Below are 17,707 nucleotides of genomic sequence, written 5' to 3'. Positions count from 1 at the left end.
GTGAATGGTTTTTATCAGAACTTTTCAGAGGATGTTGAACTTCCTGTGGCCTTTGAAAACGATCTTTTGTCTGGAGAAGAAAGGAGTGCGATGAAAGTTTCACTGATGACGCTGTTAAGGACGCTCTAATTTTCTCCGATGTCCTTTTCAAACTCTGAATCCTCGATGAGCCAGAACATTAGGAGGCGAATAACACGGCTTATCCTGATAGCATAGATGTCGAGGTCTGGATATGTTGGGCATACGTGAATGGTGAGGGTGTTGGATGTGATGGAGATTGAAAGGTGTCGGGACTAAACCTCGTATCGTGAAGCTGTCGTTGGTGCTCCCGGTACCGAGGGCCATTTGGGAGGCAGCTGACTGTGAGCTATAGAGAATCTGCTGCTAATATCTTTGGCATCGCTCTAAAGCAGCCGGCCAAATTCCAGACTGTAGAGGCCCACTTCTAAATCTTCTGCAGCAAACCCAAACCCTTTAATGACTGCTGTGATCATCATAGTGCAGAAAATCACACAAAACTGCACAAAAAAAGTTTTGTGATATTATTTATTTGTTTTGATTTTGTGGTGATTTACTCTCCAGTTTAATTTCTCAGGATCAGAAATAGAGAATTATTAAAGATTATGTCTTTCGTCCTGTCTTCCTTCTCTCACCCCAACCGGTCGCAGCAGATGGCCCCGCCCCTCCCTGAGCCAGAGGTTTCTTCCTGTTAAAAGGGAGTTTTTCCTTCCCACTGTCGCCACAGTGCTTGCTCATAGGGGGTCATATGATTGTTTTTCTCTGTATGTATTATTGTAAGGTCTACCTTACAATGTAAAGCGCCTTGAGGTGACTGTGATTTGGTGCCGTATAAATAAAGTTGAGTTGAATTGAATTAATACATCCTACATGTTCTGAGTCAGGCGTGAGTCATATAAACGTTAAACCATCTGATTTTTAAGGTTGTGCATCTGTTTCTTTAAAAAAAAAAAAGAAGAAGAAAAAAAGAAGTTTTTCAGTAAAATAAAAGAAGTTGAATTTGCTGCTTACGTGCAGTACCGCCGTTGCCCACCAGGAGGCCGTGGTTTTCTGTTATGTAAAATTTTCAAATATGTTTCAGATGGCAGACACATTTGGGCCTAATTAGGGCTACTTTACTAATTTAATTTTACAAGGATTACATTATCGTTAAGTAAGGCGATGCTGAGTTTCGATGAGTAATCTGATCTGATGCAGTTTTGTCTGTGAGCGGCAGGGATGTAACCGTGTTTAGAAATGAGTCCGATATTTATTTATTTAAGGTGGAGCAGCTGTGCTCCAGTGACCAGCAGAAAAGGCTGCACCTCTGAAGAGTGCTAGAGCTGCACTGCAATCAAGGCTGAACACTGAAAGATTTCTCCACTGTGTGTGTAAATATCTACAATGATTGCTGTGTTTATAAAACGACAACTAAAACAACAAAAACAGAAATATTGTTTCAGTTAAAACGAAAACAGCACAAAGAAAAAAAACTACTCATTCAGCGGCTCTGGCCCTGCTGGGTCTCTGAGTCACTCCTCATGCATAAACCAGCCAATCATCTTTCCTCGTGAGATCATCAACAAACTAAACACAACCCAGTCCGAGGCACCGTAGGGCAGGCCGCTCCTTCGTAGGCTGCCTGCAGAGCGTCACACATTTGTGCCAGTTTTTACTCTTGTTTTTTAGACAAAGTAAACTTTCAAAGGTCCGGACGTCGCTGACCTCAGCAGGCAGGCTAGCATTCATTAGCATTAGCTAAAGGAAAGACATCCCAGGGTCAGCGCTGACCTCCAAAACCAAACAAACATCCCTCCATGAAGCCCGGGACCTGCTGAACTCCAGAGCTACAAAGCTTAATTAAACCAACACTACAGAGCCAGAGTCTGCAGTTCCTCTAATGTCCACTCGAGGCTGGCTTAAAGACGGAGTCTGTCCCCACAGAGTCACATGTTTACAGCCACGATATCTGATTCCAGCATAACAGCTGTAGCAGGAATATTTTATTATAGATCTGACTCATGAAACTGGGTGGAGGAATTCAAGGCGTGACGTCCCTGAACTGGGTCTCATGACCGTGTTTGAGCTGGTAAAAGTGTTAAAAGCAACATCGTTGTGGCCAAAAAGATAACGTGAAGAAATGCAGTCCAGATGTGTAATAAACTGCAGGTAGGTCAGTCCTCATACAGCCTGGGTCTCATCTTAAACGAAGTAGAGGTGAAAGAAGAACACGATGGTAACATTTAGGGCTGAGGTAGCTCATCTGGGTCCTGTAGAGGGTTTAATAGGAGAAAAAAAAAAAGTAGTCTTTCCCAGATTTGCCTGTAAATGCAGAGAAAAGCAGTTCTAACCACCTTTCAGACGGGCTGTGTCTGCTCCGGTGTGTTGGAGTCACATATCTGTGTCTCTGCAGGGAAAGGGTTAAAAGGATGTCGAAGGACTCGGAGCAGCAGACAGAAGATGAAGTATTGACGTCCATCTCCTGGAGTCAGGGCTGCAGGGGAGGGGGGGTAGGGGGGTTAGATAACGAGCCGGAGGAGAGGCGGGGTGGCCATGACGACCGGGCCGGGCTCGAGGGATTTGGGAGGTGGATGTGCCTCCAGGCGGCGGCTGCTGCCACGCTCCGTCAGCTTCTTTAGTTCTGCTCCGATCCAAAGGAGGGAATTATGTGCATTTCAAATCCCTGTTTCTGTTGTAAAATGTATGAGGCCGAGGAACCCGAACACAACACGGCCGGGGTCGACTACAAACAGAAAAACATCAGCAGCGGAGGCAGATAACACGGCGCGGACACACAAACAGCGCCAACACTGGTTTGTGAACGAGGCGCCTTCATCTGCATGTGTGTCTGTCTCCAGCTGGAGGTTTAAAGACTTCGGCTTGTCGTTCAGCATAATCCCAAATTGTCTGGGTATTAAACCTGCAAACAGGAAGCAGCGCACACACACACACACACACACAGCTGATCAGCAGTCGGCCTCCAGGCTGATGGATGTGGCTGCTGCTTGGACTTAATTAGCCACGACTGGCCTGCAGACCTACACGAGGCTGCTGAACCGACTCATTTGCTCTGATTCTCCTGGGTTTGTCCATTATTTCTCACAGAGACGTCAAAATCGAGAAGGTGACACCTGAGATTTGAGAAATGAGATCAATAAGTGGAGGAAACTGGAGCAGCCGGACGATCGGATGGCATTAGGACAAACGATGATGCGACTCTGGGATGTTTAACGATGGTTGGCTCTGCAGCTCTGAACGTTTACTGTCAGAATTTAAACTTCATATCTCACATTTTCTGTATTTTTTTATGTCTCACGTGTTTCATTTGCTATTTCATTTTTTCCCGTATTTACTTTTTTGAATTTTTGAATAACTTCTCTCATATTTGAGATTCTGTTTCTAATGTTATTTTTGGCTCATTGTGTTATATTCATATAATATTGTTCTAGTTTTTTTGACATTTTTTTCTTTTCCAGTAATTTTAATATGAGATTAATACTTTTAATCTCAGATTTAAGATTTTCTCATATTTAAATTTTTTTTTTGCACAATTTTTCTGACTTTATTTTTAAAAGATTTTGACTTGTTAAAATCTTTGAAGCTCTCTGTGTTTGTTATTTGTATTGTTTCCTCTCATGTTTTTACTTCTCATTACTTTTACCACATTTTTTGATTTTTACTAACCTTTTTAACTTTAACCGCAGTTTATTTTTCTTTCACTGTCACAAATTCACCCCTGAAAGTGAAATCTGGTGTTTTGTTTGCTCGTCTCTGATGATGTGACGTTCACGTTCACTAATCAGCATCCTGATGATTAACTCTCAGATCAAACAGGTGAGACTCCTCAGCTGTTTGGCTCAGTGTGAGGTTCACGGTGAGGAAATCTGAAATCAGTAACCGATCACATGTGTAAGCTTCACACGTTCAGCATCGGTGAATGTCTGTGATATTTCTTAAACAGCATCTGTTTGCGCGTGGGCCTTGGCTGAAACACGTAAGAGGATTTTCACATCAGACACCATAACATTCATTTTAAAACTCGGCTGTTGTTACCTTGAACGACTTCTTCCAAACTCGCCTGTTACTCTTTTGTTTTCTTGCTCGTTGAGTCTGAGTGTTATTTTCTCAGCTGGAGGCTCACATCGCCCGTCTCTGAGATGCTGCTGAGCTCCAGGGTTGGCTGTTACTGCGGCCAGCGGCGGCCATTTTTGGGACTCAGGGAGGTTTGCAAACAGTAATTACAGGCCATTACACGGCTCGTCAAAGCCACTCGGCAGCGCTCGTGCCGGCACCGAGGCGGGAATCTGCTGCAAGAATCTCAAAGGAAATGTGGATTATTCAAGTTCACAGCACATTTCTGAGCCGTGTAGGCCTGTTATTATCTGTGTGTGTGTGTGTGTGTGTGTGTGTGTGTGTGTGTGTGTGTGTGTGTGTGTGTGTGTGTGTCGGCTCTAGAAGTCTCGCAGATAAAAAAAATGCCCATAAATAAGTCGCCTTGTGACATTTCATGAACTGATCATGAGTGAAAGTTTAAAGAGCCAAACTGATTCAGGATCAGCTGCGAGTTTGTCCCCGCAGCATTCAGCCTGAGAGCGGCACTCTGATGTTTCAACAAGTTTCAACACTCAGTATCATATAGGTGTGTTTTCTACTACTAACGGGGGCGGGGCTTCTGATATTAAAACCTTTTGTGTGAGAGGGGAGGCAAATAACAAGGATGTTGAAGAGATGGAGGTAGAAGGGCTTGTTTCAGACGGATGAACCGAGAGGATAAAACGAGTCATCAGAAGCTTCAGAGTCCGAGAATAAAAACATGGAGCAAGAAATGAGCCTAAAAACCATGTCGTGCATTAAATTATAAAGATTTTTATTTTGAGTTTCTTTTTAATGTAACTAAACATTCAATAAATAAAATAAAACAAACAAGCTTCCTGATGAGGATTTTATTGACTCATTATAATATATGTATTTTTAGGCTCCTTGTTTATTTCATTGTAAACTATCGTACCTTTTTATTGGCTGTTAGGCCAAAGTTTGGTTCAGATATGTGCTGGTTACACCAGAATCCCCCAAATTAGCCATTGCCTCACAGAAGTCCCTCCCACCTGCTAACAATCCTTCTGAGGCTTATTTTGACTGTGCACCATGCAAAGCTGGGGGCTTATTATTATTATTATTATTATTGTTTTATCCTTTGAAGTCATACAGTAGCACCTCTTGGAGTTCTAACTCCATGAGCCAGTTTACCAGGTTTGGATTAACCTAGCACCGAACTGAAAGGATCTTTATTAAAAACAGTTTGCAGTCTAAGACGAGACCGACTGTTGTCCATCCCTGTGAAACTGAGCCATAGTGTCTACATGTTTATCCATGTAAACACTGTCAGGATAGGTTGATCCCGGATTATTCCGTTTATCTTGGATCTACCGATAGTATCAGGCTGGTTTACTGGGATACAGCAGGGTTTTCATGGTTAGATTACACCACCAATTCAGCTTGATTTATTTAGCACCAATCCACAGTAACCGATTCAACCGAGCACGTTAGATTGAAGAGGAAAAATCACAGCGAAGAAGCCAGCGATTCCCCGGGAGAGAGCTTTTTTCCACCTGAACCGTCTCTGTGAGTCAGAGTACAGTCAGACTCCTGTAATTGTGAGCAGCTCCTCAGGCAGGTGAAGATGAGAAGTGACTTCTGCTTTGTGCATTAATGATGATACCACCCACCAGTTTTCTTCCCTCTGAGGAGAGCAGATTTCTCAGCTCTGCGAGTCCATCTGTTATTTCCCCGGTGTAAACACTCACCTGTAGTCCAGGTGTCTGCTCGGGCTGATAAACAATCATCTCTGTCGTGTCCGTATTTTTCCTGCAGCTCAGCTCGCCGTCTGCTCTCATTGTTCATAAACTCATAAACTTGTCTGGACTGAGCGTGTGATCAGAGCCGGGATGTCGGGATTTAGCAGCAGCACTCGTGGAGGTGCCGCAGGTGTGACTCACCTTATTGATCCGCCTGCCTGTTGTCTGTCTCCGTATTTAACGCGCTGCCTTTGTTTGTGTCTCTGCCGTTAGATCTGTCAGAGAAGAAGAGCGACCTGAGGGTCTGTGATGACTCCACCTGCCGATTCGGGGGCACCTGCAGAGAGGACGGCGCTCAGCTCAAGTGTGTCTGCCAGTTCCAGGTAGATGACATCATTTATTTATTTTTTTTAATCTTATTGGACATAAAACGTTTACCTGGTCATCAATGACATGTTTAAGTTAGAGTTGTGTTCCATTAGTTCATGTTAACAAGGTTCCAGAAACATTCGCTGATATTATCTATAAAGTGTATTACTGTATTTTCCGCACTATAAGGTGCACTTTAAATCCTTTCATTTTCTCAAAAATCGACCGTGTGCCTTATAATCCGGTGCGCCTTATGTATGAATTCTGATGTGCTTACTAACCCTCAAACCCATTTTATGTGGTACACGGCGCTCAAAAATCTGTTAAAAAATGTTTTTGTACGACTTTGGTAAGCTACGAAGCCGCACCACCTGATGGACTGTCGGAGCATTACAGCTATCGTCAGGAGCCTCGCGGAGTAATCTGGGTCCTAAACTCCGTCAGGTCCCAAAAACAAACGAACACTGCGGCATCACTGAGAGTTAAAAACTGTCTAAATTCTTTCATCTTTAATAAAATGATCAGCGTTGTAATAAGGTGTAACAATTAAGTTTAACATCCAGGCATCCATGAAAACAGAATTTATTAAGTTTAATGGAGTTTGAAGTTAGCATGAAGTTAGCTCGCTAGTTTCCACCTAAACATGATATAGCATGTTCTGACTGAGAGATTTCTGAAAAAATTAAAATGTGAAGACATGAAACTAAACAACAGTGACTTTTGTAGGGTTACTGAAGTTGGACTAGCTGGTATATAATGATGTGCTACGTGGTCGCTAGCGACACAGCTATGTTAGCATAAACAGTGAAGCTGGAGGATGAACGCTAACTTTTTTCCACTCCATAAAAGTTAACATGAGGGTTCCTGATGGTTAGAGACAAATGCAATCGCATGGCAGGATGCTGTAAACGGACCAAACTTCAGTCAGGAGAACAACTGAGATAATCCATCCACAATACGAGGTTAGTCATTAATATACTGCAACAACATGGGAAAGTTTGACTTATCTGACTGTTTTGTTTTGCTTAATGTGCCTTATGGTCCAAAAATACGGTATTCTAGTAAATATTTGGAAAGCTGTGTGCAAAAGTCTTGCCACCCCGCATGTCTTTATAGGTTGCCATGAAAACAGGAAGTGTTTGCAGCAGTTTACTGAAACATGCAAACATGCACAGAAATACAGCTTATGAGGCAAAAACAGAGTTTGTGCAATTCTAACAAGCCTGAACGTTGATGTTTGGTGTGACCACCTTTATTCCTTAACACAGGCTGAACATTTCTTGTCATTTAAGTAGTCTAACAGTAGGTGGATGGGATGAATGTCCAGATGCACATCTCAGCTCCTGTGTCAGGGTTTTGTAAAATAAAGACCCTATGCAGCATAATACAGAGAGACCACAACGATCATATGACCCCCTATGAGCAAGCGCTTTGGGGACAACGGGGAGGAAAAACCCCCTTTTAATCCTCCACCAGATCCAGGCTCAGGGAGGGGCGGCTATTAGTTGGGGGTGAGGGATGTAAACACTGTGTGACAGGAATGCACACTCCATGCTTTAGTAACACTTATGTGCGTCTATATTTTGCACCCCATTTATGAAATAAATTCGCTAACAAAGCTAGGTAGCATTAGCTGATAATTCCACCCTCTTGTCCACACGCCGGTCACTTCTAGCTCTGAAAAAGCTAACATGGTGGTAGCCAGAATGCTAACTTTGATCAGTGCACAAGGAAGCACTATCTCTCATTGGCAGCTCAGGCGCCCTACCTCTGAAAATGAGACAGGCATGTAATGTTCACCTCCCTCTTTAATATGAAAATGGAGCAGTCACAGCAGCAGTGTGTGAATAATAAAATCCTGCGAGCAGCCGGCCTGTCTGCGGTCTCTTCTCAGTTAATTCTTGTTAGTTTTAGGAGCTAAAATGAGGAAAAACACCGTGAAGTTCTTTCTGACACATAAAGAAGCATGACCCGCCTGCAGCGTGTTCCTCTGATATGAAACAAAATATAATTACTCTCCCGTCAGCCTGTTGTATTCGCTGCATATTTAGTCGAACGGCTGCAAAATAAAAGCAGCGGCAGCGTGAAGGGCAACTCCTGGAAGCAGAATTCACCACACAGCTGCAGCTTCACCGCAATAACAAGACACACGGCGGCTGTTTGAAGCTGGCCGTCACGCTCCGTGAGCTGAAAGCAGAACCCACATTCATGTGCACACAAAGAGGACAGAGCGAAGCGAGCGCAGCCGTTCGACGTGATCAGAGGAGTTTCACAGCTGTCCGAGCGAGACGGCGGCTCTGAGGAGTCTTCAGCTGCACACAGAAGCAGCGACAGCCTGAATTATAACTCTGATTGTAACAGGAGGAAGAGCCTGAAAGCCTTCCAGTCCACACTGACTGCATGATGAAAAGCCCGGCCCTTTGTAAACCCACCGCCCACCCTGACCACCTGCAAAGTATGATGCAGTTCATGCCCTGAAGCGCGCAATGCAGTCAAGTACAACTTGCAGAATGAGACTCGTGTAAGTCCACACCGCAGCAATCGACATCACCCAGAAAGCTTCTTCAGGACCTGAAGTTATTTGATCAGTGTGATGCTGTGTGAGACCACCAGTGCCGTTTCTCCATCTCACCGCCATTCGTCATGTTCACAAGTGTTAAAATATGATTATATTATAAAACTAGGAGATGAGCCTGGTGCGCAAACACAGGTACAATAAGATCCTGCTTGTGCTGTAGCAGCAACTGATCCCACACGACGTTCCGATCCTTTAAGGTTTATCCAAAACGCACTTTTTGAAGTTTTTCTCTGGCGAATGATGAGAAAAAAAGATCAAACATCCGAGTACCAAAGCTTGTTTCTGTTGCTGCACATCACAGACGTGTATCCATGATAGTGATGCACAAAGTAGAGGTATAAATAAGGCTGAACAGAGATTTGATTTTGTCTTCAGATCAGGACACAGATGGAGTCGCAGTAACATTTATTTGGTGTCTTTCAGCCCTGAGAACTTCACGTGGAAATCTCCTGCATGGATGAAGTTCCAAGGGCTCAAAACAACAGAGTTAAACAAGTTATGGTACAAGCAGGGTAATTTTTCATGGAATGACCCTTTAATTTGTTGTAAATAGTTATCATCATGTCAAGCCTTCCTTTATAAATGCAGTCATTTAAAAGGTGACTGCCCCCTAGTGTCCAAATGTGTATCGCGGCAAAACAAAAGAAGAATAAAGAGCCGTTACAGGTAGTTCAAACATGCAGAAGTCTACTACTTCCTGCTGCAGCTTTGGATCTACATTTAATATTAAACAGTGCAAGCTTATTAATAAATAAACACTAAAATTGCTTATTAGCAGAAGCAAAGCCTTTCTGGCTGCTCCGCAAACCTCACACAGCTAAATCGTTCTGTTTTCATTTTTCTGCCACTAGACTTGCTAACAAGATGAACAGTAATTGTAATTGGAAGGCTTTGAAAGGTCAAGCACGCTGGATCCTTTTGATAACGACCTGACTGTCATCTGTTTCCCATCTTCTGTTCTGCCTCCACAAAAGGCCTCAAGGACAGCCTGAAGGTTGCTTGTTGATGATGCAAAAAAACATCACACTGTGTTCTCGTGTCTGCAGGGAAGAGCAGATGTAGTGTAGGGGAAGAGGCGCTTCTGGGGGTTTTATAATGGGATCAAACAGCGGGGATCGAGGCCCAGTTGATTCAGATTTCTATATCTGAAAATTTATATGAAAACAAAGCACCAAAGCAAACCATGTGAAAAGTGGTTCAAGCTTCAGTGAGTTTTATTTGTGGGCAGGCGGAGGTGCCCGTCTCTGTGTTCAGTTCTCTACGTCTGCATCTTCACAAAGAATATTCATGGACGAGAACTTCCCCAAAGTCAACTGGGAGCATGATCCAGATGTTTGCAAAGTGAGTTTTATTTGGAGGCAAGTCATTTCCTGTCATACATATCCTCTTTCAGCAGTGGATGTTCATATTAAACTTCCTCGTGTGCCTAAAGCTCAGGCTGCAGACTGCTCAAAACACTTTTGCGTCTACTTTTGGATCTTGGTGATGTCATAGATTGGAAACCCCACCCACCTGCTCTTCAAACCTTCTGTTTGTGACAGTCAGCCAGTCAGTACAAAGCTGGCCTAAAGGGGAGGGGCTTGTTTCAGACAGAGGGGGAACTGAGGCTCTGCACCGAGGACCATTGTGAGATAAAGAAGGATTATTTTTAGCTGTTAGTCATGCAAAGCTACTCTAAAAGAGTAAAAATATGGAGCTGGAGATGAGCAGAACTGGCACTATTTAAATTTTCCCTTTTCAAATATAGTTTCTGACAATGGCTGTGCTTCACCTCGCAGCATTATCGGCTCTGTGAAAGTAAAAAGTGTCTGAGAGCTGAAGTGGCCCTTTAATGCAGATAAATAAATCTAACTCTGCACTGCGAGTCAGCAGTTTTCAGCGGATTTATCTCCCGTGGAGCCTTGAAATAGCTCGAAACCATTAAAACTTTATGGTTTCTGTGCAGGTTTGTGTATGTGTGAATGTAAATCAGTCCAAGACACACATTTTTACGTGTGTTACGCTTTAGTGAGATGACAGAGATCCTCATTAAAGCTATTTCACTGTCTGATAGGAGCTGCTCCACCTGCCTGCCTGCAGGCAGGGCCATGCAGTCAAAAAAATCAAACATCCACCTCCAATGAAACTCATCACACCTGCCTTCATTTAAAGGACTAATCTGTTCTATTTTCACCGAAATAAGCCTTCTGTTCTCCTCTAACCAGCAGGGATCCGACTAATTCCCGATCATTAAAACTTCTGAGTTTGCTTCTCTGAACAGAAAAAGAGCTTCAGTCACTAAAACTGAACAAAGAAAGCCAAACATGCTGATGAGTGCTGATAATGAGCTCTAGCTGAAAGTCTGATGGAAAGAAAAAAACACGTTACAACAAATTTACTTCAGCAGAACAAAACCACAAAATGCTGACGGAGCAAACCAGGAAGAGTCCTGACAGGACAGAAAAATGTTCTCCTCTCAGCTGGAGGTTGGATGCTGCTCATCGGTTGTTTTGTCTTTCATGGATTTCAGCTGCCGACTCCATCGGACTCTCTTCCTGTTGGATATGAACCTGGACTGCTTCTGCAGTGTGTTGGAGGTCACGGAGGTCAAACCTGCAGGGGATTCCTGCTAAATGATTGATGTGTGAGAGTTAATAGAATATGGATTGCTGAACACTGATATGTGTCCTTGGCAGCTGTAGCTTATAGCTGACAGTGTGAGCAGAGCGGGTTTATATAACCTCCATGGAGAGCGAATGAAACTCTGTAAGTGCCTGACAGCTTGCATCATATTTGACCCATATTGATCACACATGTACAGCACAGGCTTGATAACGCCATCTTTCTCCTCTCTACCTTTAAACGTGCACTGCATGGACTCATTTCAAGTCGTGAACTCATTTCTGTGCAAACATCCAAAGGAGGTGATGCTCAGGCTCAGGACCTTCAAAGAAAACATGCTGAGCCGCTCAGTTAAGAAGAAAACTAGAACCACATTGCAACAGTGTTGCAGAATAATATAGCGAATTACATTTGATAACATAGTAACGTTTCTCTGACTCTGATGTAACACAAATAAATAAAATACTCTGTATCTGAAGGGTTTATTCAGGACTGTGTGTGTTTCTGTGAAAAACTGCTTGTAGGATCTCATTTAGCTGCTGTAACTCGAGGTGATCATATCGTGACAGTTTCTCATCGTCATACAAGAATTCTGGCCCAGACTTGTTCACAGCGTTGCTTTTTGAGGTTCTTTCATGCACATCTCTCTTTAAGTCCCACCACAGCATCTCAGTCGGGAGGTCAGAGGTCTGAACATTGACTGGGCCTCTGCAGAACTTGGGTCCTTTTATGTTTCAGCCCTCGCGTTGTAGATTTGTTGCTGTGCTTTGGGTCATTTCATGGTGCATGACCCAGTTTGGTCCAAGCTTTAGCTGTGGGACAGATGGCCTCACATTTGAGTCAAGAATCTTTCGATATGCAGAGGAGTTCAAGGTCAACTGTACGGTGCCCGAATCATCACTTCTCCACCTCCGTGCTTTGTAACGTGCTGTCACAAAACTCTCGGGGGTTTTGCAGTTTCTCTGAGCATTGGACGGTGTGAGATTGGGGTGAATTCGCTGGGAAAATTGTGGAATTGTGTTAACACACCTGAATGTTCCACACCAGCAAACTTCCACAGCTTCTGCTCTTATAATGTGCTCACACACGTGACTCCTATGAAACTCATGTGTTAAGTGTTTTTATTGTATTTCTGTTCTAAACTTTGTGACTTACAATCTGAGAAATGTCGTCCATATGACAACGAGTAAAATCTAAAGCTAACATTCAAACTGATAAACGCTGATAAAAATTAAAGCATCTAAACATGTTTTAACAATAAAAGCTTGACTCAAACGAGCAAAATAAAACCAAAATGTAAAACTAGACCTTATTGATCATCATTATTATTGTAACCAACAATAATTCCTGTAATGTATATAGCTGATGTAATTAATAGTTTTGCATAGTTGTGCTAGAGTCAATCTACATGTTTTGGACTCCTCCCCCTGAGTGAAGTGACCCCCTCTCTCCATGGTTCGTCTCTGTCGTCACACTGAAGCTTAATTAACATCTGATTGTGTTTGATTTCCAGTGTCACAAAAACTACGTTCCTGTGTGCGGCTCAAACGGAGACACCTACCAGAACGAGTGCTACAGGCGACAGGCGTCCTGCAAGCAGCAGAGACTCATCTCCCGGGTGTCCGACGGGCCCTGCTCCACCGGTGAGTGTGTGCCAGGAAGTACACAGTGTTGACGCAATGGAAACGGGAATTAACGCTGTCCGGGTGACTGACCGATTGAGAGTGAGGGTTCGTCAGAAAAGTGAATTATAACGGCTCATTTACTGATATCGAGCTGCGAGGACATCAGTCAGGCTATGAGGGCTTCCGCCGTTTAAGGCGTCATCTGAGGGAATCATTCAGCTGCCGCCTCATATTAAGAGTCGTGGCGTCTTCATTTGAACATCGCCTTCATTCGTCTTCATTCTGTTCCATCACTCATGATGTAATGGCTTTTTTAAAACAGCACAGAGGGAATTACGAAGAGAAACTGTCGAGAAACAACCTCATATACAACCTCATGATATACACACCGTCTTAAAGCATCCAACTTTTAAATGTATATATACTCAGCGCCTGATATAATCAATCAATGCTGCGAGTGATGCAGGTGAGTGCAAAAAGCAGTTCAAGTAACACGTCTTCTGCTGCTCTGACACTAAAACCTAATTTCACATTTCAGTTTGCACAGATTCTTTTTCAAGAAAAAATATGAGAAATTTGCTAAGTTTCCATTTGTTGTGGGCCTGTTCTATTCTTGGACTCTACTAAAGGAGCTTTGTGTGATTTACAGTTCACAATAATCCTTATTTATCTTATCTTGGGCCTTAATGCTGTCCACCAGTAGATGCTCTCTGTTGTAGCTCCTCCCACTCCCATTATGCTAGCAATCTTCTGATTGGCTGCCTCGCTCAAAAGATTTTAAACAGCAGGAGGGGCTTCTGTGCCTGTAATGACCATATTAGGGATATCCCCTCTCTGTGACATCATATAAATCCAAGAGTAGAAAAAAGCTGCAGCAGTGAAGCTGAGAGGAGCCGACATAATGAAGGTAGAGAGTTTAAACATTTGGACACCAAAGCAACGGACAGTCAGGGTGGAGTGGGTGGAGGCAGGTGTCAGCGGTGATTTGTGATAGAAGCACAGCAGCAGAGTGGACGGGAAGGTTTAAAGCTGGTAGTGTGCATCATTCTGCTGTGATGTGTGATCTGGAGACAGTAGCACTGACAAAGACAGACGGCCGAGCTGAAGACGTAAGACTTTCACTGGGAGTGAGCAGGAAGGACTGGATTCACTCAAGAGACAGAGGTGGAGATGGTGTGGATGTGTGCAGAGGAGGAAAGGTGGATATATTAGACGAAAGATGATGAAGGTGGAGCTGCCAGGCTGGAGGAAAAGAGGAAGATCTAAGCAGAAAGGAGCAGCTGAAAGAAGAAGAAGCAGAAAACTGCCTGATTTTAGATTTCAGAGCAGTTTGAAACGAAACTTTGAGGCTTAAATAGAGAGAGATGTCGCTGCAGTCACGTACTCGTGACATCCTCTCCAACAGAATATTTTCATTCAAGTTGGCAGATGTTTGTAGAAAAACTACTTTTAAGCTGTAATTAGTCTGCTGTGACCGTCATTACGAGAGGAAGTTTTAAAAAAGCCGACATTTTCTAACACAAAGGGATTTTTTAAAAAGTATCGAATAACTTTCAAATTTTTTATAGACCTTTTTATTAGATACAAGCTAAAACCATTAAAGGTACATTTTACTGCTTTTTACGAGAGACAAAGACACTGGTAGTGCCGCTTTGTTTATTTAGAATATTTTTGACAGCCACAGTTAGCAGCAGATAATTATACGTTTTTTTAATATATACACACAATTCTCGTTTCCCGACCAGAGCGTCAGTATCCAGTAAAGGTCCTAAGCTGCCCCCCCCCCCACCATGCTAACCAAGCCTACCTCAGACACGTGCGCTGCCCAGATTAACAAGGACCGCATCAGGTGTTGAGCAACCAGGACACCCTGATGAGAGCTGGGCTACTGGAACTAGACGGTGGGTGAAAACAGGGCGCTGTTGGAATGCTACTACACGAGTAACCCCAGCGGAAAAATCACCTTTGTTGCTGAAAGATTTGATAGATCACATTTGAGCCTCTGCTGAGTGTAACTGCTCGGTCTCTGACCCTGGACTTTCATAACCCTCCAGGTTTGGGAGGATTTTACTGACTCGTTCAGCGACTCGTAATTAAAATTGATCTGCGGCTGATTAACTGGCTCGTTCTCTGAAATCAATGTGACTGATGACGTTGTTCAGAGTTCAGAGGAAAAGCCGAGGACGAGCTCTCAGCGTTTGATGTTCAGTCAATTAAAAACATAATGACAGTGAACTCGGAAGGCATGAAAACACGGCAGCAAGGCCGACTGCTGGAGCGTAATTAAAAGTATAAGTGAGGCACTTATTCACATTATAAAAGCCAGAGTTTGAAATATGATGAGTTCTATGTTTGTGCAGAGAAACACCTGAAATACTTCATATTATACAGTTTCTAGTTAAAAGCTTGTCTTTTCTAACAGCTCAGGTCTGCTGTGTTATCTTATTTTCAGGGAAATGAAACGTCTCTACATATTGTTGACATTGAAAGGATCTATATGTGTGGTTAAAATCAGTTCATGCTGAATAAATCAAATAAAATAGCTGCAGCTGTGATGACCTTTGACGAGCTCTGTAAACCTCAGGGATGTGTTGGAGTCCGACTCACCGTCACATCCATTGATCAGTTATTAAAGTGGACCTCCTGCATCAGAACCAACACCCACACAGACGAACAGCAACAACACAAACTGGAACAGAAGATTGAATCTTGATTTTCAACGCCCAACGCGCATGTTCAAAACAAAGGGCAGCCGGTTTAATCGCTCACAGCGAGCGGGAAGAATGCAGGCGGTGAGAGCTTCTGACGTTATATCGATTTAAATCAACAGAGCCTCCGCTTTCTTTGTTTTTCTGACCGTTGGGTCGTTAAGATGCTGATATCACTTATAGTCTTCAAAGTTATTTCCGAGCACATCACAACAGTAACTACTGGAGAATAGTTCAGTCTGGACTATTGTTCCTGTTCTCGCATCGTTTTTAGGAATGTCTGAAGTTCAGTGCAAATAATCTTCCTGAGTCATGAAATAAAATCTTTCCAGTTGTTCGTCGTGTCTTTGATCTGAGCTCTGTTCGCCCCTTATTTGTGGCTTAGCCATTTAAAAACGGAGGTTGGTTATTTGTTTGTTGAATTTCTCTTGTTCTCTGATGACGTATCGACTGACTTTCTAGTCCGAGGGTTTCCTGCTATGCCCGAGCCTCTCGTCTTTTTAATGTGCTGCAGTTCTGGCTCTTATTTTTGAGAAATGAAACAAGCCTCCAAAAACTGTAGTCCTCGCTCTCCTCTGCCTTTTTATTGGCGTTATTCATGTGCAGCACATCTTTAACTGCTTAAAACCTCACAGTGAAACTGCAGCCCAGGGGCGCCGCCACTCCAGATATTTTAACCCTTCATTAAAGAGTCGCTCTTGGTCCAAATAAGACTTCAGTGTGGACGTCCAGCTCAGCGCCGGGTGTTTTTATTGAGTAATCGTCTGAGATGTTCTCTTGGCTGAAGTTTGCCCCTCACACATTTAACCCTCATCCTCCATCGTCCCTATGCTAACGTCTTTATTTTAATATTAAATTAGATTAGCTACAGCTCCAAACACTGCTGCTGTTTAGTATTCACTTATTCCCACGCTTGTGATAATGCCGTGCAGTTTAGTTTTTTAGAATTACTTCAATCAGAACACAGTTTATCATCTTTAGAAGGAAACTAGCGAGCTAACTTCCTGCTAACGTCTAACTGCTCTAAACCTCGGTGGTCCTTGTTTTCAGTCTGATTTCTGTGTTCCTGGTCGTCTAGTAAGTCAATTATATTAATTTCTGTTTACAAACCTGAAAACCTCTCAGCTTTGGATCATTTAAAAAAAGAAGATGCCCGAAGTTTAGCCGTAGCATCTGATTTAGCGTGGGTCATTAAATGGTCGCTCCATGTTGGGCTCTGTTCTGACAGACACTTTGGTTCTGTTATATATTTTGTGGCATCTTGTCCCCTCCCAGGCCTGTTTTACTCTGAAAGCCTGTGTAGATCATTAAAACCACTCATTATCTTTAAGAAGTCAGATTACAGCACAAGGCCGACAGTATCCTGATTACTTACGAAGATCCTGACCACTTAAAGCTTAAGATCTAACAGATGGAGTTTTACTGCATCAGGACAATTAATACCACATTAGCACGTCACACCACAGCCATCCTGAAGCCATGATCATTACTGTGCTGCTGTAACCTTTAGTCAGCCTTTCCTCCAGATGCTGAACCCACTGCTCCCATTAGTGAGCTGCTGCTGGTGCTAACAGTTGGTGATCTGGCTTTCCAACGCCTCACTGGAAAAACCACTGCTTTGAGGTTCTGGCTATGTGAGCAGATGTACTCTTACACTTAAATGTGCAAAAATATTTGACTTTAATTACATAATTAAAAGTAGCAAACCATAAAAACAGGATGAGACTGTATTTACACAAACCTTTGGCCATATGCTGCGTATCTACAGAGCCGTGTGTGAGGAATGAATCCGGTTTCATTTCCCAAAGGCTGCTGGTCTTCCACAGCTGGATGCTCACCAGCCATCCATCAGAGCTACGCTAAAGCACTAACAGGTTAGCATTTTCCCCATCAAACACCCCGCAGATTCCCTGGACTCGGATGTCTCTGCAGGCCAGACAGATTTTATGTCTCCTCTCCTGAGAAATGAGTTGTGGAAACTTATAGCAACGCCACAGCGGCTACGTTGGTGGTGGCGGTCAACTCCATCTGCAG

The 17,707-nt window shown here is 43.3% G+C and overlaps 1 protein-coding gene across 1 annotated transcript in view; it reads left to right on the top strand.

Moving 5' to 3' along the window:
* Positions 1–16,996, top strand: part of LOC102303855 (tomoregulin-1) — a 60,619-nt gene extending 43,623 nt beyond the window's left edge. Inside the window, exons 2-3 of the mRNA XM_005950200.3 lie at positions 6,066–6,175; positions 12,854–16,996. Coding sequence (XP_005950262.2) covers positions 6,066–6,175; positions 12,854–13,015 — 272 coding nt within the window. The 3' untranslated portion in view covers positions 13,016–16,996. The remainder of the gene's footprint in view (positions 1–6,065; positions 6,176–12,853) is intronic.
* Positions 16,997–17,707: the final 711 nt, after the last annotated feature.

The sequence above is a fragment of the Haplochromis burtoni genome, unplaced genomic scaffold (genome assembly GCF_018398535.1).
Source record: "Haplochromis burtoni strain Fernald_Lab_line unplaced genomic scaffold, NCSU_Asbu1 Contig_718, whole genome shotgun sequence".
Taxonomy (NCBI): Eukaryota; Metazoa; Chordata; class Actinopteri; order Cichliformes; family Cichlidae; genus Haplochromis; species Haplochromis burtoni.
This window is presented reverse-complemented; position numbering and strand designations above follow the sequence as displayed.